The 23,216-nt window shown below is 37.7% G+C and overlaps 1 protein-coding gene across 3 annotated transcripts; it reads left to right on the top strand.

Annotated features, from left to right (window-relative positions):
- The first annotated feature begins 116 nt into the window (after positions 1–116).
- On the top strand, positions 117–23,058 carry LOC105233216 (dnaJ homolog subfamily C member 13). Of its 3 annotated transcripts, none has more exons than XM_049453095.1 (28): positions 117–299; positions 694–1,004; positions 1,065–1,205; positions 1,360–1,504; positions 1,811–2,009; positions 2,084–2,588; positions 3,294–3,472; positions 3,540–3,747; positions 3,817–4,227; positions 4,300–4,449; positions 5,522–5,713; positions 5,786–5,905; positions 6,460–6,548; positions 6,617–6,785; positions 7,067–7,834; positions 7,896–8,125; positions 9,685–10,145; positions 10,209–10,585; positions 10,649–11,323; positions 11,389–11,564; positions 11,635–12,157; positions 12,234–12,557; positions 12,617–12,786; positions 12,887–13,094; positions 14,082–14,249; positions 14,344–14,466; positions 21,638–21,896; positions 21,977–23,058. In XM_049453095.1, exons 2-28 carry the CDS (start codon positions 813–815, stop codon positions 22,090–22,092), a joined length of 7,278 nt encoding a protein of 2,425 aa, XP_049309052.1. In that variant the 5' UTR covers positions 117–299; positions 694–812; the 3' UTR covers positions 22,093–23,058. The 3 variants fall into 3 exon arrangements, with proteins under 3 accessions (XP_049309052.1, XP_049309050.1, XP_049309051.1); XM_049453093.1 differs by having other exon boundaries at positions 1,808–2,009; XM_049453094.1 differs by lacking the exon at positions 117–299 and adding an exon at positions 369–525 and having other exon boundaries at positions 1,808–2,009.
- The last annotated feature ends 158 nt before the right edge of the window (positions 23,059–23,216 follow it).

The raw sequence follows: 23,216 nt of genomic DNA, 5'->3' as shown, positions 1-23,216 counted from the left end.
TATAATTTGTACAGTAAATTATATTTAAATTCTGCATCAAATCGAATTAAAACAGTGTTGTAAAGCAGCCAACAGCTGTGTGTATTTTATCGCTTATCTTTCGCAACATATTCGCACTATTGTCATCATAAATGTCAATTGGAAAAATTCTGTTGTGACTGGAGAGTTTAATTTGCAAAAAAATCCAATCAGATGTGCATTAATTTTAAACATTATCCCGTAAAAATAATAAAAAATAGATCAAATTAATATTTGTGCTCATCGCACAAGCGTAGAAAATGTTTTAACAAAAAAGAAAAGTGAGTAAAACACGGATAAATGAAAGTCATTAGCCCCAGTTCGGGGCGCTGTTGCTCTGCTTTCATTGCAGTTGTCGCAGTCGATGGCGCTGTCTTGTTGGCTCATCGACGTTGTCAACAACGCAATCGCTTCATTGGCATTTACTCCCCTTTTTGAAGTATCGCGATATTCGTGTACCCTCGAGTCCAGTGGTCTTCGCAGTTACTGATAAGTGCCAATCAAACTGTAAACAAAAAAAATAAAAAAACAAGAGCGCCCAAAATTCGTAAAAGAAAAATCAACTGCAATATTTTCGACTATTAGTCAACTTTGATAAAAACAAAAAAATCATTACTAAGCTTACTGCGGTTGAATGTTGCGGTAATCACTTTCTACGTTTGTTCTATTTTTCAGAAGGTCATCATTTAATTATCAATTGAACATTGTGAGGCAGTGTACACAAACAACACGGTTGCCAGTCTTGCCTCTAAAAGCATTGTACAGTGTAGAGTTTAACTTTAAATACTTCCGCCATGGTGCCGCCAAAGGATAATGTGGACATTGAATGTTTTCTGGTGACAAAACATTCATGGAAGGGCAAATATAAACGTATTTTAGCTATTGGTACTGCTGGAATTTCCACATACAATCCAGATAAATTAGATCTAACAAATCGTTGGACATATTCAGACATCGTTTCGGCGGCACCGAGTAAAGCAACAAATGTGAGTCATTTTGCTTGATGTGTGATTTATTATTTACTTGTATTATTATATGCTTTGCAGATACCAAATGAATTTGTACTGACTATTAAAAAAGAGAAACGCGTCGATTCTATAAAACTTTCATCAGAATATCGTAATGACATACTCTGTTCGATTTTGAAGTATTACAAAGAGTTTGCTGATAAGCCTAAAAATTCACAAGTGAGTCCGATATCAATACATTTGTTTCCATAGTGCTTAGCTAACACGCCTATAAGTAATTATTTATATTATATGTATGTATGTATGTGTAGGTGCGTTGTTTATTTGTTTGTTATTTTTTTATTTAAAACTTTGTTTACACTATGCATTGCAGCGTTTCCCTGCTTATAAATATCATTGGTCTGGTGTCAGTTTACCCACAATGCTTGAAGTCACACCGTGCTCATTAGATCAATTGGATCCAACAACAAATGAAGTGCTCACAAGTTATATGTACAAAGACATAGAGGGCATAATAGGTACTAATAGTTCCTTAATTATCACATAAACATGACTATTGAGTTTGCCTTCAAACAGCCAAATTAACCAAATTGCATCGAATTTAAATTGAAGACATTTTGAACATAACGGAATATAATTTAAAACTAACAATTTAGTGACGAATGCACATACCCACGAACAAATGATTTGGATTTTAATTTTTCACTGGAACTTTTACTAACCATTTAAAGTTGTTCTTGCTTTTAATTAATATTAAATTTATTCTAAAACAAATTTTTCTTACCCAATTTAATTTGAAAAACTTGTCTCTACGATATAAGTAGGCATTTCCGACTACGATGGAGGCATTGTTATGGCCCATGGTGGCTTCAGTCGTTTACATCTCTTTCGTGCATTGAATCATCATGAAATTGTGCAGAATATAGCTCAGCGTTCAGTGCAGTTTCTCGGTATTGAAACGAAAATACTCAAAAGCCAAATAACCCTCGAGCAATTCGAACGTCAACGTTTCGGTGAATATAGGTATACATAAACATTTGCAAATCTGGACTTATTTATTTATATATAATTATTTATTTTAAATATTTGCCAAACAGCGGTGATCAGTATCAAACATCTATGACCGAATTCACCGTGCAAAAGATTACACCACGTCATCCGGATCCAGTGAAGCGCATACTTTGCTTAACGGAAGCAACACTGTTGGAACGCGATCCCCAGACATATAGCGTCTGCACGTTACGTTTGCTAGCCGATGTGTTTGCATTGGTACGCGATAAAGACAATTTGCAACGCTTTTGTATTGAATATAAAAATGGCATATTGCGTCAGTATTTGACCAATGACCGCGATTCACTGCTGGCCACACTTTTGGATGCAGTGCGTTCGAGTGGCAACAAGGATGTACACGTACGCATAAGCAATACACCGCGCGGTAAACGGTATGTACCATTTAGTTGTTCCGTCGATGAGGAAACTGAGGCGAATTTACTGCGCTTGATCATAAACAACGTACAAAATCCAACGAAACGCTTCGAAGTACTCGAACGCTTTAACGCCAACATACCACACAGTGGTCTTAACTACAGTGTTACACAAGATGTAAGTGAATGTTGAATATGCTTTGTGAATAAAAATATAGTTTTTTGTTTTTTAAATTATATTTTTACGTTTTTTATTTATTTTAATTTTTTTAATATTTTTTGATATATTTTAAAAAATTTTTTATTTTTAATTTTAAAATATATTTATGCATTTTATTTATTTTTTAATTTATTCATATACATATATTTTTTATAATTATTATTTTTTTGATATATTTTTTAATATTTTTTCTTTGTTTTTATTTTTAATTTTAAAATATTTTTTTCGTATATTTTAATGTGTTTTGTTTATTTTTTAATATTTTCTTTTATTTATTTTATATATAATTTTTTTTTAATTATTAAACTTTTTTTTTGATATAATTTTAATTTATATTTTTCTTTATATTTATTTTTAATGTTTATATACTGTTTTATGTGCTTTAATTTTTTTTATATGCTTTTTAATATTTTTCCCCTATTATTTTTAAATATGTATGTATGTACATGTAATTAATTTTTTTTTAATTTTTGGATACATGTTTTTTAAACTTTTTTACGAATTTTTATCTCTTACATTTTACATTTTTTTGTTTTTAAATTTTCTTATTATTTTTTTACATTCTTTTTATTTTTGATTTTTTTTTTATTTATTTTTAAAATTTATTTTTTTTAATTTATTTTTTAATATATTTTAAAATGATTAATATATTTATTTTAATAGAGCCTCTTTGCGGAGAACAAAGAGAAACTCATCTTGAGTGCACTGCAAGCTTTGGCACAAAAAGAGCTCGACAATCCAACTGCACAACTGAACAATCTCGAAATTGAAGCAATTTTTCACGCACTCACACGCTTGCTAGCTAGCAAAGTGGGCTATGGCGCATTTACAAACTTACCCGGGTGAGCTTTATCTCACATTTTATTATATGCAATGCATTAATTTAGAATTACTTTTATTATTTTGTAGTTTTCGTGAAATTATCGGCACGAAAATTGTTGCTGCTCTGCGTCGTAAAGACTTGGCAGTTACATACTCCGCCATCGATATGATAAATTCACTCATGCATTCAGTGAATGCCGATCATGACCTGAAGCAAGAGCAATTAAATAAATCATCCATATTATCGTCAAAGTCATTTCTGGAAACATTGCTGAACATGTGGACAACACATGTGGTAAGTGAACGCACACACATTAAAATACATATGTTTAAATTATAACTTAACCTGCAAAAACATTTACAGAGTCACGGCAGTGGCGCGCTGGTGCTATCCGCCATGTTGGATTTCCTCACATTCGCCCTCTGTGTGCCTTACAGCGAAACGACAGATGGCAAACAATTCGATATTATGCTGGAATTAGTTGCCGAACGTGGTCGTTATTTATATAAACTCTTTCAGCATCCCTCGTTGGCCATTGTGAAGGGTGCTGGTCTTGTTTTGCGCGCCATTATCGAAGAGGGTGAACTGCATGTGGCCCAACAGATGCAGTCGCTAGCTTTGGATGAAGCAGCATTATGTCGCCATCTACTTGTTGCCCTATATACACCAACCAATGATCCAACTTTAGCGACTCATCGTCAGTTATCGCGCCATTTAATTGGTTTGTGGATTACGGATAACGAGGAAGCACTGGAATTGTTGAGACGCATATTTGTAGGTGTTTTGTTTTTTTGCTATTGAAAGTAATTAAATTAACTATATACTATAATTATGTTTGGCGTTTAGCCTGCTGGTTTGCTAATGTTTCTGGAGAGCGAGGAGAGCGTACCAAAGACTGATGTGGAGGATGACAAATTGAATTTTCGCGATAATCTGAAACTGGCAATACAACATTCCAATAGAAATAGGAGGAATATTATAGAGAAACATTTACACGTATGTAATTTAGTATGGTTAAGGCCGTTTTCTCATTACCTGGTTAACAGTCATCTGTCCGTTAAATTCTGTTTAAAAAAAGGTTCTTTACCGATAGAAGTAGTCTTGGTTTAGTTATCAGAACTGGCTGCTAACCAGACATTGAGAAAGCGGCCCTTAATATAATAACTTATAATAACTGTTTTGATCCACTGCAAGCTGAAAAAGCATTTATATAACATTGGCCTAGCTTTCTGTGACAGGGAGCTTGAAACTCCAGAACATCTACTAAATGACTGCCTAACAGTCTGCAGGCACAGGAAAAAGGTCTTGGGATCTGGGAAGTAACCGTCATATTAGGTCACACTTAAATTTTATCAGTAATTATAATTGAATTTTTTTGGATTTGGTTACTTGGTTACAATAATATGTTAGTAACCTTATTTTGATCTTTGCTGAAAGGTTATCAGCAAAACAGTATATGTATATATGGAATAACCGTTACGGAGAAAACAGTCTACTAAGTGTTAAAGCATACTTGTCGCTTGTGGAAATTACATGACTTTATGAGAAATTAAATTAAATATAGTGATACAGTTCCTAATTTTCCAACCATTCGAATAAATCTATAAATCAAATATCAGGGGAATAATCAGTGTACTTTACTATTAGAATATATACTTAGGGTTGATCCAAAATCGATGGTTTTTACTCGGACAGATATTTGTCCTTTTTATTATTCAAAAACTCCTTAAAGTGCCTCACCTCATAGTTAGACGAAGCGTTTGGAGCATATATGTATATCATGCCCTCATGGGGTGTATAATCAAAATCTCGAAATTTAGAATTCCGACAGTCAAAATACCGACAAATTAAGAACAGGTGGCGTTGTTCGCACACGCTCAGGATCATAACCCTAAGTCAGCAGATTTCTCTTTCTGTGCTTCGATAGAAATAAGGGCAGACAAGATAAAATATTTTTCGCATGCCGGTTTTTTGATTTTTCGGCATTTTGAACTTCGGTATTTTAAGTGTATCCCGCCCTTTTGACTTAATTTGTTTTTATTATGTCAAATTTTTTTCTCCCCCCCAGGATATCAAGCACTGGGGTATGAACCTCATAGAACAACAGGATTCCGCTGCTCAAGCTATGAAAAATCGCCCAGTGGTATTACGGAATCGACGTCAGCGCAAGAAAAAAGAGGACGCTATTTTAAATTTACCCTTTTTCTTCTACAACTTCGCCAAAGATCACAGTTTGCCGAACTTAATATGGAACCATAAGGTTAGTTTAGTACCTTGACTATTGCTAAAGCTATAAGCAAATCGCACATTAATGCACTGAATTTTCTTACAGACCCGTGAGGAGTTGCGTATTTGCCTTGAAAATGAGTTGCGGCAATTTATGAATGACCGAGACTTGGCTGGCAATATGATCGTGGCGTGGAATTATCAAGAGTTCGAGGTTACTTATCAGGTATATTAAATTTGTACTCTCAGTGGACATAATCGAGATACTGTAAATTTCAATTTGTAAATATTGGAGCGAACCGCATAAAAAATGGGGTATGGTTTGGATTTTCAAATTAACAAAATGTTAATGCTGTTTCACTAAAAAGTTGTTTAAATGGTTTTGGAGTACAAGCTAAGCTGGTAGGCCTGGATCGGGCATTAGCTTTTATAATTGTTGTTGTCGTAGCGGCCGAAAACATGCCTCAAGTAATTTTGGGGACTGCTCTCGAGTCGACAGTCCATGGTCGGATAAAATCTGTGTCCATTCCGATTATTTCAGCAGTACTTGTTGTAAATAGCCCTTTCATTTGGGATCTTTTCCAAAGTGTAGACAAACTTTTTTGAATAAAAAATTACATAGCATACATTTTGGGGCAGAAAAACGTGTTATACTTTAACAATTGTTATCATTTCAAAATTCTCAATTTTTTAAAAACAAAACGTACACCTTAGCGAAGGTAGAATTTCTAAAAAGTGACCAAATCAAACCTAACCTGAAAATATAACTTTTTTTTGCAGTGTTTGGCAGATGAAATCCAAATTGGTGACTATTATATACGCCTGATATTGGAGAAAGATGATTGGCCGCAAAATCTCGTAAAAGATCCGTAAGCATTTTCGAAACTGTAATAACTGTACTTCCATGATCTTTTTCTAACTGCAATTTCTATTTCAGAATCGAGTTGTTTAATGCGCTCTACCGTCGTGTGCTCTGTCGCCAGCGTGTCAACGATGATCAATTAACGGTGGTGTCACTACAAGCGCTAGCGAAGGTTTATCGGCGTTACCACAAGGAAATCGGTCGTTTTAGCGATATGTCCTACATCTTGCAGTTAACTGATCGTGTATGTATTTCAAAAACATAATTACATATATATTTTATATTTTTTTTTTAATAAATATTTTTTAATATCCTTTTTAATAAATCATTTTTTATTTATTTTTATTTTTTTATTTATTTATTTTTTTAATTTATTTTTTTTTTTTATTTATTTTTTTTTAAATAAATTGTTTTATTTTTTATTTTTAGTTGTTTATAAATAATTTTCTTTATTTTTTTTTAATAAAAAATTTTCTATATATATTGTTAATAAATAATCTTTTATTATATTTTTTTTTTGCCTAGTGCCTCTCACCATCACTACGTGATGCACTCATCAATCTGATATCCTGCCTGGTGCTGGAGAAATCCAATTGCCGTCCACTTGTCGATCACGTGCAGTGCCTTGTTGACCTCATAACGCTGGCACATCTACATAAGGGGCGTGCACAGCCGAATACGAAAACCAATGTCATAGAGGCTGGTCCTAATATGGAGGCATATGAGGAGAAAGATTGGTATTATAATATTGAAAAGGAGGGCCAAAAACCGGAACGCCAAGGTCCCATAACATACTCCGAATTGAAGGAACTCTGGCAAAAGGGTGTGATAACACCGAAAACACGTTGCTGGGCCATCGGCATGGATGGTTGGCGTTCACTACAACAAATACCGCAATTAAAATGGTGCCTTATCGCCAAGGGTACGCCGATTTACAATGAGACCGAATTGTCCTCCAAACTGCTCGATATACTCATTAAATGCACTAGCTTCTTTCCAAGTCGCACACAAAACGGCACGGCCGTACTTATACCGGGACCGAAATTGTCACGCAAACTATCCGAATTCGTTTGTCTGCCGCACATAGTGCAGGTGTGTCTCACACACGATCCCGGCTTGTTGGAACGCGTTGCCACACTGTTGTGTCACATTATGGAAGACAATCCCGAAATGCCGAAGGTCTATTTGACCGGTGTATTTTACTTTATGCTCATGTACACGGGTAGCAATATACTGCCGATCACAAAGTTCCTAAAGATGACACACATGAAGCAGGGTTTCCGCAGTGATGAGGTAAACTAACGCAGCATGAAGTACACTTTAGTTTCATAAGTAATTTCTTTCTATTTCTTAGACATCACAATCCGGCATAATGCATCGCAGCATTTTGGGTCAACTGTTGCCAGAGGCCATGGTGTGCTTTTTGGAAAACTACAGCGCTGAGAAGTTTGCGGAAATATTTTTAGGTGAATTCGATACGCCAGAGGCCATTTGGAGTTCAGAAATGCGTCGTTTGTTGATTGAAAAGATCTCCGCACACATCGCTGATTTTACGCCACGCTTGAAGGGGCATACAATGGCGCGGTAAGTTATAATTATTTTTTAACGTTACTCCCACTAATGACTGACAGCAACTACTATATACCTATATACATTCTCAACAAACTAGGGCGTCCCGATAATAATACAGTTAATAAAAGAAAAACGAAAAATTAAAAAAAACCAAGATTTATTTCTCAATATAGTAATACTCCAACTTCTTAAACCAGTTCAAAAAGTACGATATCTGGAGTGGAGTAGTCCTGCTCATTTGCCCCAGTTAGGTTAGGTTAGATGGCTGATCGAAGATCTCCTGTGTTCGAACTTATAAATTAGCAAAACGCTTAGATCCAAACTGACCCAGCGCTATCTAGTAGTAAAACACAAGAGAAAACGGGAGCACCGACGCGCTCCCATTCTACTGATAGCGATTCTAGGGTGCATTTCCTTGCTAGCTCATCAACTTTATAACCTACCGAGCAGCAGATCTACTGTTACTTCCATTTGGAAAACACTACAATAGTCAGGAAGTCCCAAGCTTTGACCCATTCGTAAAGAAGCTCACTGCCCCTCTCCTCCGACGGCTTCTTCCCAGCTATAGTTCCCTAATTGGTATATGGGCAGAAAATGACACGCCTGAGTTCTGTTTAGCGACTCCATGATCTCAGTGATTCGATATGAAGTCAAAGACTGTGAAGGTATTCAAGTGTTCGGATACGTGTTCTATTAAGAACTTATATTTTCTGGGTCTGAAAGACGCTTTCGCAGCCTTACACATTCCGACAATGTCTACGGGCAATTTGGCTAAAATTAGTCGCTCAGGTTTTGAGATATCGATCTGAAATTTTGCACATGTTCTTTTCTCTCCAAAGAGCTGCTGACTTACAAATTGATCAAACTGATAAAAAATCAAGTTCTTGTGCGGAAAACTTTTTTATTTTACAAGATATCTCCACTGAAATAGGCATAGACTATTGTACCAACTATATAAACTGGCCGATTAAAGTCAAGGTAAAGATAAATGATCCTTTTCCTTCTTAAGTGCCGTTAATTCGACTTGAAGGTTCAAAAACGCGGCTGAGTATAGTACACTGTAGCAACTATTCCTTGGCCTCTGGTGTGCACCAGTGAACATTCGTGAAATAGTGTCAAGCACTGCCGTTAAATGGTCTCACAGTAACCCCCACAGCTTTCTCATACTCCCTATTTTCTCAGCTATCGGGTGGAGGTGCGCTAACCCGGCGGTCGGCCCTCGTATGGTGGTTAATGTTGTTATTGTTGTCATAGCGGCAGAATTCTACCGAGTTGAAAGTTCTTGACCGGAAAAAATCCGGCTCCGTTCCGGTTATTGTCGTGGGAAAGGCTCGTATGCTTAAAAAACCATATCCATTTTTTGTGTAACAAATATATTGGCGTTACGATAAATATGGTATATACATACATTCCCTAATTAATTTTGAAGAGTGCTTTGGAGTTGAAAGTTTTGCTTATGTTGTTGTAGAGCTTTTTTTATTAGTTTTAAATTACATCGATCCTTACCGGTTAAAATATATATTTTTTTTATTCAAAGACGAGTAATATATTTCCTTTTTACTTTATTTCAGCTATCCCTACCTCGCCATACCGGCCATCAGTTATCCACAGCTCGAAAATGAACTCTTCTGTCACATCTATTATTTGCGCCATTTATGTGACACACAAAAATTCCCCAACTGGCCTATTGCGGATCCAGTTCAACTGTTGAAACACACATTGGATGCTTGGCGCAAGGAAGTCGAAAAGAAACCACCACAAATGACTGTACAGCAGGCGTACCAAGATCTCGGCATCGACTTGACCAAAACACCCAAGCCCGATGAATCGATGATACGTAAGAGTTACTACCGTTTGGCGCAAATGTATCATCCGGACAAGAATCCAAATGGACGTGAAGTGTTCGAGAAAGTCAATCAGGCGTATGAGTTCTTGTGCTCGCGTTCAGTGTGGTCTTCAGGTGGGCCAGATCCTAAAAACATAGTACTTGTGCTGCGCACACAAAGCATACTCTTCGAGCGTTATCCAGATGGTGAGCTGCAGCAGATTAAGGACAAGCCTTTGTTATATAATATTTTCTTTTACTTCCCTGCAGTGTTGCGTCCCTACAAATACGCCGGCTATCCGCAGTTAATCAAGACCATACGCTTGGAGACACGCGACGATGATTTATTCTCGAAGGAAGTACAACTATTGTCGGCCGCCTCCGAGCTTTGTTATCACACGGTGCATTGCTCGGCCTTGAATGCGGAAGAGCTGCGTCGCGAAGAGGGCATCGAGGCGCTGTTAGAGGCATACACACGTTGTGTGTCCATTTTGGGTGCCGATTCTAAACCCGATGCGCTGCACTATCAAGTCATTTCGAATGTGACACGTTGCTTTGAAGTCGCCTGCAACTTTGAGAAATGTAAACAAAAGATTATAACATTGCCGCAATTGCTTTCCGATGTCTGCCGCGTCGTATACTTTAAGGTAAGTGCCGAAACTGCTGTCAAATTATACGTGAAGCATTAAAATGCATTTCTCCCCGCTTAGCACACGCTCTCGGTTAGTCTGGTGACCAGCATGGCGGCCAACAACTACGAACTGCAATGCAATCTTGTGCGCAACGGCGTGCTCTGGTCGCTGTTGCTCTTCTGGTTCGATTACGATTACACGCTGGACGAGAGCGGCGTGCAGGCCAGCGACAAAACCAATCAGCAACAGGGGGCCAACAATTTGGCGAAAATGGCTGTGCTCGCCTGCATCGCGCTTGCCGGCTACGGTTTGGATTTGCATAAGGCGGCGAATGGCACCGACAATGGCAGCGGTGATGCCTCACCAACCACCGGCCCCAAAGCGGTTAAGGCGAATACAGCAATTGCTTCGCCCTCAGCATCGGCGTACACGAAAAACGCACAGAATCCACTGCAGAACACTAACAAACAATTGGCCATAACTACTGGCGGTGCTGCCGATACGGAGGTGAGGAATTTGGTTGCCAAGCGCGATTCCAATGCTAGTAACAAATCGGATGTAATTTCGAATGCATCGTCCAACGAGAAGGAAGAAAATGGCGAGACGAATGGCAACGCGAAAAAGCCGAACGACTCGCAGCTACCGAAGTATACTGTAGTGTCCGAAGCGAAGAATACAATCGTTAAACAGGTGCTGGATCGCCTGCTCACGCCGTACATAGCGAATAGGTTGCCCAGAGAACGCAGCAACGAAGTAAGCCGACATAACTGTGCAATAATATACAGTTATTTAATTTCTTTTGTAATTCCCGTTTACAGATTCTAAAAGTACTTACTTCAAATACGCGTAATCCCTACCTGATATGGGATAACGGCACGCGTGCGCAATTGGTTGAGTTCTTGGAGACACAACGGGCCACTGCTACGAAAGAGACATTCGAGGACGTCGCTGAGGTGTATAATTTAGTGTCCGAATTCCAATATGACGTTAGCAAGTAAGCGCAAAAGCCCAACTTATATTTACAGTTAATTAATGAATCTTTACATTTCTCTTTCACCGCACAGAAATGAACTACAAATTGGTGGCGTCTACATACGCATCTACAATGAGATGCCAACATTCCCCATAGCTAAACCCAAACAGTTTATTATGGACCTGCTGGAGTATCTCAAGCAAGCATATCACTACTTGGCCACCAACAACAGCAGCGGTGTAAAGATCGTTACCACTCCCACCTCGATGACGTCGAATAACATCGGTCAAGATGGCATACTCACACCGACACTGGCACCGAATCACCCACAGCTGCAACCGGCCAAAACTGGCAAAACCTTCGATGAAGTCCTGAACGCCTACAATCGCTCGAAGATACGCAATAAAATCGAAGCGAGCGCACTGCTCGAACAACAACAAATGCAACAGCAATACAGATATGATTTTGCGAATGACGGTGCACTGCAGGAACATGTGATAATGGTGTTGCAGGCGCTAATGGCCGTCATCAAATGCAACGCCGAGGTGGAGATACAATGCATCGGCAGTTTCAATATGATCTACGGTTTCTTGGCGCATAATTTATTCAATGAGGTAAGCTTTTCAATTTATATCACTGAAAGCGAGTAATTCCCACTCTCCTCTCTCTCTCTCTCTCTCTGTCACTTAGAATACTGCCGTCAAGACAGTGGCGCTCGAAGTGGTCGCTTTGGTTTCACGCAATAAGGAATGTGTTTCGGAAATTGCCGCCTGCGAGTTGCTCGGCCAGTTTTTGGTTGCGCTGAAAGATCCCGATTTGCGCAGCAGCCAAGTGAAAGTGCTCGAAACCCTGTCTGGGCTCATGAATGTACAGGAAATGATAAAGGAGGCGCAAAATAAGGGTGCCGTCATTTACTTGCTTGATATGTTCTGTAATTCACGCAATCCGCTGATACGTGAGATGTGCGCCGAAATATTAGCCAAAATGACGGCGGATCGGTTAAGTGGGCCGAAGGTATGTACCATACTCATTCAGTAAGAACTCCATTCAGTAAACCGTTAATGCCATTAAAGGTGCGCATTACCGTTTCGAAATTCCTGCCGTCGCTCTTCGTTGACGCAATGGTTGAATCGCCGCAAACTTCAGTGCAATTATTCGAATCAATACATGAGCATCCGGAATTGATATGGAATGATAAGACGAGAGCGATAGTTTGTGATGCTGTGGCGGATACGTGTGAGAGGTATGCATGAGTGACTGTTATTATTTAAATGTTGTTTTTTTTATTAAAAGTATTCTCCCTTTCTCTCGCTCTCTCTCTCATTATATGTTTACCCTAACAGCTTCTATAGAGCGCAAAAGATCGCCGACAAACACCTGTGGAAGGATCCGGAAGTGCTCAAAGATATCGTTTCGAATGAAATTGTTGTTGCTGGTGTTTATTTGCGTTTATTCGTAAGTAATCCGGCGTGGACTCTGCGTAAGCCGAAACAATTTTTGGCAGATTTACTGGATTTCGTTGTGGAGCAAATCAGCAAAAGCTCTACAGAGGTAAACTTTTTATATATTTATAGCTTATGGCCACTTTTGGACCCTTTTATGCGATCTAGAAAATTATGAAACCCTTTGCTAATAGCAATACATCGTAAAGGTATTCACTACTCTTTATTTGTATAAAATTGTTGTTCCTCAATGGTTAGACCCGTCCTAGGCAACATGATTAATGATTCCATGAACCAAACCACTTATTGTACACCTTTAACTCCAAGAAGTATGCTTCTAGGAATAGCTTAATTGTTGATTGACCGATAGTTTTATATTTTGAGAAAGGTAGTAAAACGCAGGAGATCTATTGAGCTAATTGTCTTTAGCAAAGTTCAACTTGACACAATTCTAGGGGTTCTTACTGCACACTGCCCAACAGGCATGCATGCGGTAAGGCTAAAAATCTTGTCGGACGTTAGTTATTTGTTTAAAAGAAAGTGAAGTGGAAACATTAACACACTTTAATCCCCATTGTCCAGACTTTGCAAGACTGAAGCTGAAACATGTAGGCATCATATCTTTGGCGAACTAGAAGACATAACCAAAACTGACATACCATTCCTACAACAGGCGGAAGGACTCTCAATTCGGCAGATTTCTGCTGCTACAACAACAACCAAAACTGACATTAGCCGTCTCAAGAAATTTATGATTGACTTAAATCGCTTTTTCAATTTGTAAGGGTCTTATAATCTATTATATAGGAGACGAAACGTCGGGTTCCATAAACCATAAAATACTTGGCAGATCTTATAAAAAACTGGCACTCCCGTTTCCGAAATTAAATTTCTAACGCTTCCGGTTCAGCCGCAGATTCTCAAAAGATACATTTTGATTGGCATGCATTGGGTCATTAAGTTCATATTTTCAACTAATTGTATTATTTTTTTTTTAATAAATATTTTTTTTATAAATCGATTTTTTTTTTATTTTTATTCTTTAAGCTTGGCTTATATAAAAATATGTACTATATTTATTTTTCTCTAACAACAGAAAGACGTTTTGGAGCTTTCAACGACTGCTTTAGTGGAGTTATTGCGTTCACAACCGAATCTCGCCGACGATATACCCGTTTTGGGGCACATACCGAAGCTTTTCAATTTGCTGTCCGTGCAACCGAAGAGTACGCTATCAGTATTACACCAACTCTCACTATCGGAGGTGAGTATTTTGGGACTTATTTTTAATAAATTACATATTCTGTACATTAATAATTGAAACTTATGTCATTCAAATAACTCCTAACTCCCTACAGTTCTGTGTTAGCGCCGTTTCGCAAACTGAATGCATACATCCGCTCAAGAAATGCATGGAACAGCATCGGGATTGCATTGAGAAAGCCTGTGAGACGCTCAGTCGCCTGTTCAAATATCAACATGTGAGTGTTTAAGAACCCATTAATTAGTGTTATTTGATTTTTTTTTTGTATTTTTGATATATACATATATATATTTTTTGATATTTTGTATATTGTTTTTTATTTTTATATATTTTTTTATTTCTTTTGAATACATTTTTTATGTACTTTTTTGATAATTATTTTTGTTTTGATATTTTTTTATATACATATATATTTTTTTATTTATTTATTTTTTTGAGGTTTCCTTTTTTTGTTTTTTGTTATAAATTTATTTAAGGTTTATATTTTTTTGGTATTCATTTTGTTGGTTGATATTTATTTTATTTTTTGATATGTTTTATTTTTTTGATATTTTTATGCTTTGTTAATTTATTTTTTGTATATGTAATTAATTTTTTTGTATATTTTTACATATTTTTGATATACTTTTTACTTTTTGATATATTTTTTACGTTTTTCTGTATTTTCTTAACATACATATGTATGTATGTACATATATACATTTTTTGTTATTTTTATATATAATTTTTGATAATTCTTTCTCTTTTTTTATGTATGTATGTGTGTATATTTTTTCATATACAATATTTTAATTTCATTAAAAATTTAATTTTTTTTATGTTTTTTTGATTACTTTGGTATTTATTTTATTTTTATGATATAATTGTTTTTTATTAATTATTTTTTTTTTTTTAATTTCTATTTTTGAAATTTTTTTATATATATTTTTCATATTTTTATTATTTTATGTATATTTATATATATTGTTACGAATTTACTCTTGCTAGTTTACTTTGTTAGGTTCGTATCTCTGGATTGACAAATAAAATCAACACTGTTTAATTTAATTCAACAACTCTTTATTTCACAACTCGTCTACACTATAGCAGTTTACTCTTAGCACTGATTGATTACGTTGGCGCTGCCACGGCTTATATAGCCACGCACTTCTCGCTGATGCCGACGTGTCGTTCTAGAATATCGCGTCTGGAAATTACCAGAACATACGGCTATAGCCACGCACTTCTCGCTGATGCCGACGTGTCCTTCTAGAATATCGCGTCTGGAAATTACCAGAACATACGGCTATACGGCGCCAGACGCAAGCAGACAGTCGCGGCGCCAGACTCAGCAATTGTTTAACTAGACGAGCAGACAGTGTGGCGCCAGATGTCTACAACAAGACAAATGCTATTCCATATACCTACAGCTATTGTTCATAATCAGGGATGCATATAGTAATACAAATACAACTTAATACTACTTTTTGTAACACTGCCCTCCACTAAAGCCTAATCGTCCCGATTAGGCACAAATCCTCTTGAACCAAATGGGGCGAGCCTCTCCAAATGTACTACTTTCATTTTACATCGTGCTTTCCCATTTCTTTGTATGCGGTATACCACGTCATTAAGTCGTTTCATCACCATATAGGGTCCTTCCCAGGCTGTCTGCAATTTCGGGGACAAGCCTTTCTTTCGAAGTGGATTGTACAACAGGACCAGATCACCTTCTTCAAAACCTTTTGAATTTGCCGCTTGATCGAACCGGTCCTTCATCTTATTGCTCATCAGATGCGTATGCTGTCTTACCATTAGATGCAATTCATTCATTTCTTCCTTTAAGGCAGAACAATAATCTCCATCATTTCTTACAGCTGTAGGATTCGTACCAAACTTAAGATCAGCAGGGAGTCGCAGATCAGATCCGAAAATAATCTTTGCTGGCGTGTAACCAGTTGTCTCGTGCTTCGCTGAACGATACGCCAGCAGGAACATCTGGATGCACTTGTCCCAATTCCGTTGGTCTTTATCAACGATTTTCCGCAGATGTTCTTCGAGCGTTCGGTTGAATCTCTCCACCATTCCATCTGATTGTGGATGTAACGCTGTTGTCCGTGTCTTGTGGATGCCCAATAATGTACAGACTTCTTGGAAAATGGAAGATTCGAAATTCCTGCCTTGATCTGAGTGTAATTCGACGGGCACTCCGAACCTTGTTATCCAATTTGCTACAAACGCTTCGGCTACTGTCTTCGCTTCTTGGTTTGGTAAGGCATATACTTCTGGCCATTTACTGAAATAATCCATGACAACCAGTAGATATTTGTTTCCGGCCGTACTGGTTGGGAACGGACCTGCAACATCCATTGCGACTCGTTCAAATGGTGATCCCACGTTGTACTGTTGTAGCCTACCGCGACTTTTGGCTTTAGGACCTTTAGCTGCCATGCACTCTACGCAATTACTTATCCATTCTGCTATGGAATCTCGACAACCGATCCAGTAGAACCGTTGTTTAATCTTCTCTATAGTTTTTGTAATTCCAAGGTGCCCTCCACTAGGTCCATTGTGATATTCTTTCAATACTTTTGGGATCATGGACTTCGGTACTATGATCAGAAGACGAGACTGTTTGCCATCTTCACTTTCCCAGGTACGATGAAGGTATCCATTAACGAGGTTTATGCTGTTCCATTGGGCCCAATATGCTTTTGCCGTTGGACTCTCGTTACTTATTTGTTCCTTTGGTGGTCGTACCCCATTTTCTTTGGCCATTACCAGCTTTGCAAGATCAGGGTCCTCCAGCTGATTGATTCTGATGCGATGAGGAGTCCAATCATCTTCAGGTTCTATATTCAGTAATCGCACGTCGATTATACCTTCTTTTCCCTCTGATTTGGAGCAATGTTTACATTCCAGTAGACAAGGGCGACGTGATAATGCATCCGCATTTTTGTGGTGAATCCCCTTTCGATGTTCCGTTTCGAAGTCGTAATTCTGTAATCTTTCGATCCATCGTGCAATTTGGCCTTCCGGATTCTTAAACTGTAATAACCATTTTAATGCTGCATGATCAGTCCTCAGCAAGAATCGTTGTCCATACAAATACTTGTGGAAATGTTTTACACATTCCACCACAGCTAGTAGTTCTTTTCGCGTCACACAGTAGTTTTTCTCTGGTTTCCCGAGCACTCTGCTGTAATACCCAATTACTCTTTCTTGTCCGTCGATGAGCTGAGACAGGACACCTCCAATTCCATAAGCGCTCGCATCTGTATCCAGGATGAATTTCTTTCCAGGTATTGGATAAGCCAACATCGGCGCTGTGCAAAGTAGTTCTTTAAGCTGCTCAAACGCTTTTTCTTGTTCCAACTGCCATACAAACGGGCGATTCTTCTTTGTTAAATCATGTAAACTTCTAGCCACGTTCGCAAATCCAGGTACGAAACGGCGATAATACGTGCATAAGCCAAGGAAGCTGCGGAGTTCATGTATGTTGGTGGGTCGAGGCCAATCTTTGACTGCTTTTATTTTTCCTTCCTCGGTGTGAATCCCCTCAGTTGACACTTTATGTCCGAGATATGTGACCTGCTTCTTCCATAATGAACACTTTTTGGGATTCAAGCGTAATCCGGCTGCTGCTATTCGCTGAAAGACTTCCTCTAGATTTTTCAGATGATCATCAAAACTTTTTCCCATGATGATAATGTCATCAAGATACACTAAACATGTCTTCCAGTTGAGTCCTTTTAACACATGTTCCATCAGTCGCTCGAACGTTGCAGGCGCATTACATAACCCAAATGGCATCACAGAGAATTCCCATAACCCGTCGCCCATACTGAAAGCGGTCTTTTCACGGTCACATTCATCAATCTCGACTTGCCAATATCCACTTTGTAGATCTAATGTAGAAAACCATTTCGCTCCAGACAAGGTGTCTAATGTATCGTCGATTCTTGGTAGAGGATAACTGTCTTTCTTTGTGACATCATTCAACTTCCTATAATCTACGCAGAAACGGGTGCTACCATCTTTCTTTTTAACTAAGACGATAGGTGAGCTCCATGGACTTATTGAAGGTTCGATAACACCGTTTTTGTGCATGTCTTCAATAATTTTGTTAGCATCCTCTCGTTTTGCTAGTGGAACCCTACGCGGAGCTTGTCGGATTGGTTTAGCGTCTCCAGTATTTATGCGATGTTTGACAATGCCGGTTCTTCCTGTGTTTCCTTCGTTTGCAAATATGGATGCGTATTTTTCTAATAGTTTTTCTGCTTTTAATTTTTCATTTCCATGCAGTTCGTTCAGCAAATTATTTAGGAGTGTAGGACTTATCTGCTGAGGCTCAATCGTAGGCTTCTGTTGTGACCGTTCGCATCGTGCTATTGCACTTATATTCTGGCACTGTCCAATTACTGCTCCTTTCTTCAGACTTATAGGCGTGTTGAATTCATTCACTACTCTCACCGGAATGGTGGCGTCTTCTCTAGTTTTCACAAGCGTTCTTCCTACCAATATGGGTGTATCTATTTTTGTTGGTTCCACAATCCACAATTCTTCAGTCCCACCTCCTCCATTCACTTTAGCCCATACAATCGCCTCAGATTTTGGTGGAATACTCTGATTATCATCAACAATCACCCTCTTACTTTCAACGTTGGTCACATATCCGGTGTTTATAGGCATCTCCATGTTCTGGCAAAACAGCATTTGCTTGTTTAAATCCAAAGTAACCCCGTGATCAATCATGAAATCTACTCCCATTATAATTTCATCCGTGATTTCTGCTACGATGAAGGTGTGATTAACTTCCAGGGTACCAATCATCACTTCGCAAAACACTTTTCCCGCGACAGCTGCTTCCTCCCCGGTGGCCGTTCGAAGCTTGCAACCGACTAATGGTTCAACCGTCCCTCTTACCACATCCGGTCGGATAATTGAATGTGTGGCACCAGTATCCAAAGTAAGCGTTGACAGTCGTCCATTTACGATGCCGTTGATAGTAAGATTGTTGTCATGGCGACCTATTTGTGATATCGAGATGGCGGGGCAAATAGTTGTGGGAACCAGCTCACGCCCCTTTGAACTGTTCCGTTTTAGTTTAACGACTTGTGAGATGTGGATGCTTCGTCCTTGTTATCCGTTGGTTGTTTCCGTTTTGATGGGTTTACTTTTATATTGCAATTTCGGGCAAAGTGACCCGCTTTTCCACAGTTGAAACATCTGCCTGTTGTATTTACTCGCGGTGCAGCAATTGTCTTCAGAGTCTTCAATATTTCTTCCATCAGCGCCGGTTGTTCCATTTCAACCCTTTGTACCTTGTGTGCTGGTTTACTTAGTAGGGAAGCTGTTTCCTGTGTGAGGGCGTGCGAAACCGTTTCAGCAAACGTTCTTTTTGGCAATGCATATGTGGCGCGTTTGGTGTCCACATCACGAATTCCATTTATGAAACATTGAATTTTTACCCTCTCAATGTAATCCACAGGTGCATCTGCATTTGCCAAATGAGCCAGTCGTTCTATTTCAGTTGCGAACTCTTGCAATGACTCGTTCATTTTCTGACCCCTATTTTGCAGTTCGATCTGGTATATTTGTTTCCGGTGCTCACTACCATATCGTCTTTCTATCGCACTCATCAATGCCTCATAGTTGTCCCGTTCACAGTCTGGAATAGTCTGAAGGATTTCTGCCGCAGGTCCTTTCAATGATACAAACAAGGACGCCACTTTGTCCGCTGCATTCCAGTTATTGGCCAATGCTGTCTTTTCAAACTGAAGTTTGAAAATTTGAAATGGAATACTTCCATCGAATGTGGGTGCCTTCAATCTTGGATTATTTGTTGATGGTGCAGGGCCATGCAGTTGCAGTTCTCGCATCCGATTACTCAAATGAAGAACTTCTGATTTCAAATTTTCTTCGTCATTTTTTAAAGTGCTTAATTCGTCTTCAAATTTTGAAAATTTCTCTTGCACTTGTTTTTGTAGTTGTGTAGTATTTTCCGTAATCTGTTGTACCAAACGATTTTCTAACTGCGTATTATTTTCAGTCATTTGTTGTGTAAGGCGAGACTCTAGCTGTGATGTATTTTCAGCTATTTGCGTCATTTGCTGTGCCAGACGATTTTCTGTTTGCACTGCATTTTCTGTATTTTCAGCTATTTGCTGTGCCAGACGATTTTCTGTTTGCACTGCATTTTCTGTATTTTCAGCTATTTGCTGTGCCAGACGATTTTCTATTTGCTTAATAGCCACTAACAGCAAGTTCATGTCCACACTTGATGATGTTCGTTGTTCTTCTACTTTTTCTTCTACCTTTGTAGAAGTTTCTGGCCCAACAAATTCGAACTCGTCCACATTAATTCCATCCGCTTCCATTGCTTCACGTAATCGTGCCTGCAGATCCGCCTTTTGCCCACTTATCGGCAAATTACGCTCCTCCAGTTCCTTTTTTAATTGCTGAATTCTCAATTCTCCGAATTTAACCATCTTGAATTTGGATTATTTGACAATCCCACTTCTGACACCAATTGTTACGAATTTACTCTTGCTAGTTTTCTTTGTTAGGTTCGTATCTCTGGATTGACAAATAAAATCAACACTGTTTAATTTAATTCAACAACTCTTTATTTCACAACTCGTCTACACTATAGCAGTTTACTCTTAGCACTGATTGATTACGTTGGCGCTGCCACGGCTTATATAGCCACGCACTTCTCGCTGATGCCGACGTGTCGTTCTAGAATATCGCGTCTGGAAATTACCAGAACATACGGCTATAGCCACGCACTTCTCGCTGATGCCGACGTGTCCTTCTAGAATATCGCGTCTGGAAATTACCAGAACATACGGCTATACGGCGCCAGACGCAAGCAGACAGTCGCGGCGCCAGACTCAGCAATTGTTTAACTAGACGAGCAGACAGTGTGGCGCCAGATGTCTACAACAAGACAAATGCTATTCCATATACCTACAGCTATTGTTCATAATCAGGGATGCATATAGTAATACAAATACAACTTAATACTACTTTTTGTAACAATATTTTTTATTTGTATATTTATTTTTTGACATTTCTTTCTTATTTTTTATATGTACATATACATACATATATGTATGTATGTAGTTACATGTACATACATACATACGTATATATTTTTATTTATTTTATTTTTTCTTTTTTAATTTTCTATGTTTTTTTTTGGTATTTTTTTTTTATTGTTCAATTTGTATTATTTTTGATATTTATTTTATTTTTTGATATTATTGCTTTTCTTGTGATATTTTTTTGTTGCTATATGTATGTATATCATATTTAATTTTTTTATATAATATTTTCTTTAATTTTTCGATTTCTTTTTTATAAATTTTTTCAATATCTCTTATTTTTTCATATTTTTATTGCAGGATTCACTCATTAGTCAATCGCTCGAAGTAAATTTGGTGCCATACTTATTGGGTCTACTGGACAGTCGCCTAGAGTATGTGGACAATGCGTCGGCGGTGAAAGCGCAAATTGTCGCTGCACTCAAGGGCATGACCCACAATCTTAATTACGGTGAACGCGTCACACAAATCTTGCTGAAACATCCCATATGGGCCGAGTACAAAGATCAACGACACGATCTCTTCATAACAGATACCAACATCAGAGGCTATCTCACCGGTACATACATGCTTATTTGTTGTTGTTTTATACCATTTACTCTAAAAGTGTTTTTTTATTTTATTTTTACATTTTTGCAGGCATAAATCCCACCGCTGGCTATTTGACGCAAGGCCCAGCGCAAAGCGTGGACGTACTCACGTCACCGCCACCCATGGATCGCGATGACCCATCCGCACGACCGGCCATAGATTAATATACAGTGCATGCTGTGACAGTAACGTTTTACATGCTGTAGCTTTTGTTGCCACCCGGTGCGTAGCAACAACAACTGGCAAATTGGTCAGTATTGTCAAAAGGCTTTAATTGAGCGTGAACGCTGGAAATAAACGATGCGATTACCTTTCGATTGGTGCATAACATAGCGTAGGCACAAACAAAAACAAAAAGTGGAAGCAACCAATATAAATAAATACAAAAGCAAAACAAAAACAAATGACGCCGCACATACAAATTTTAACTGGAATGCACTCAATCATCAAGAAATCAAAGCGTCTTGGCATCAATGATTATTTACTTGTTTATTGATTTTTTATTACTATTATTATTATTATTATTATTACTATTATTACTGCTAGTACTACTTATTATTTGGTATTATTATGTTAATGTGAATATCAGCAAAGCGAACGCAAAGCGAAATGATGTGAAGAAAGTATTTTCAAAATTAAGAATATAAAAAATGTTTCCTTAAATTAGTGTATATTTACTAAATGAATTCACCGTGTTTAACACCAAATATTGCATGTTTAATTTACAAAGATTTCGTTGGTGTTTCGATGAGCAAAATTCAAGCTGCGGCAGCAGCTGGCACACTCCCAAATCCGATTGCGCTGGCAATATATAAAACATGTATGAATTCCTGAAAACGATTCTCACCACTTTTAAGCACACAAAACGCATACACATATGTATGTAAACAACCACACCAACCCACACACACGCAGTGAAAGCGATTCAACCTTAAAATACTTGGAATTTTTATATTTGTAGATTATAAAGTTTACAAACAAAAAAATAAAAACAAAAAAGAAATAAAAGAATTTCAATACACATACAGCATAGAAATATATATTGTACATACATATATATTATATATAAATATATCTATCTTAAAGTGATACAGAGAAATCTTAATAAAAACCGATTCATTTTGAATGAATGTGTGTGGCCGTTTGAAATTTTCGAAATTTCCGCGCAATTTTTTAGACATTGCTATAATTTTTTATATTTATTATTTGTTATTTTTGCATTTTTTTACATTTTTTTTAATGTTTTTTAATTTTTTTTTGCATTTTTATATATATTTTTTTAAATGTT

This window comes from Bactrocera dorsalis, chromosome 3 (genome assembly GCF_023373825.1).
Source record: "Bactrocera dorsalis isolate Fly_Bdor chromosome 3, ASM2337382v1, whole genome shotgun sequence".
In the NCBI taxonomy this organism is placed as follows: domain Eukaryota; kingdom Metazoa; phylum Arthropoda; class Insecta; order Diptera; family Tephritidae; genus Bactrocera; species Bactrocera dorsalis.
This window is presented reverse-complemented; position numbering and strand designations above follow the sequence as displayed.

What these genes read in the sequence shown, in the direction of transcription:
- LOC105233216 (XM_049453093.1), top strand. Translation starts at nt 813, where the DNA reads ATGGTGCCGCCAAAGGATAATGTGGACATTGAATGTTTTCTGGTGACA. An exon ending in ACTTAATATGGAACCATAAG is followed by an intron (nt 5,714 to 5,785) that starts GTTAGTTTAGTA and finishes ATTTTCTTACAG; the next exon opens with ACCCGTGAGGAGTTGCGTAT. An exon ending in CATCAGAGGCTATCTCACCG is followed by an intron (nt 21,897 to 21,976) that starts GTACATACATGC and finishes ACATTTTTGCAG; the next exon opens with GCATAAATCCCACCGCTGGC.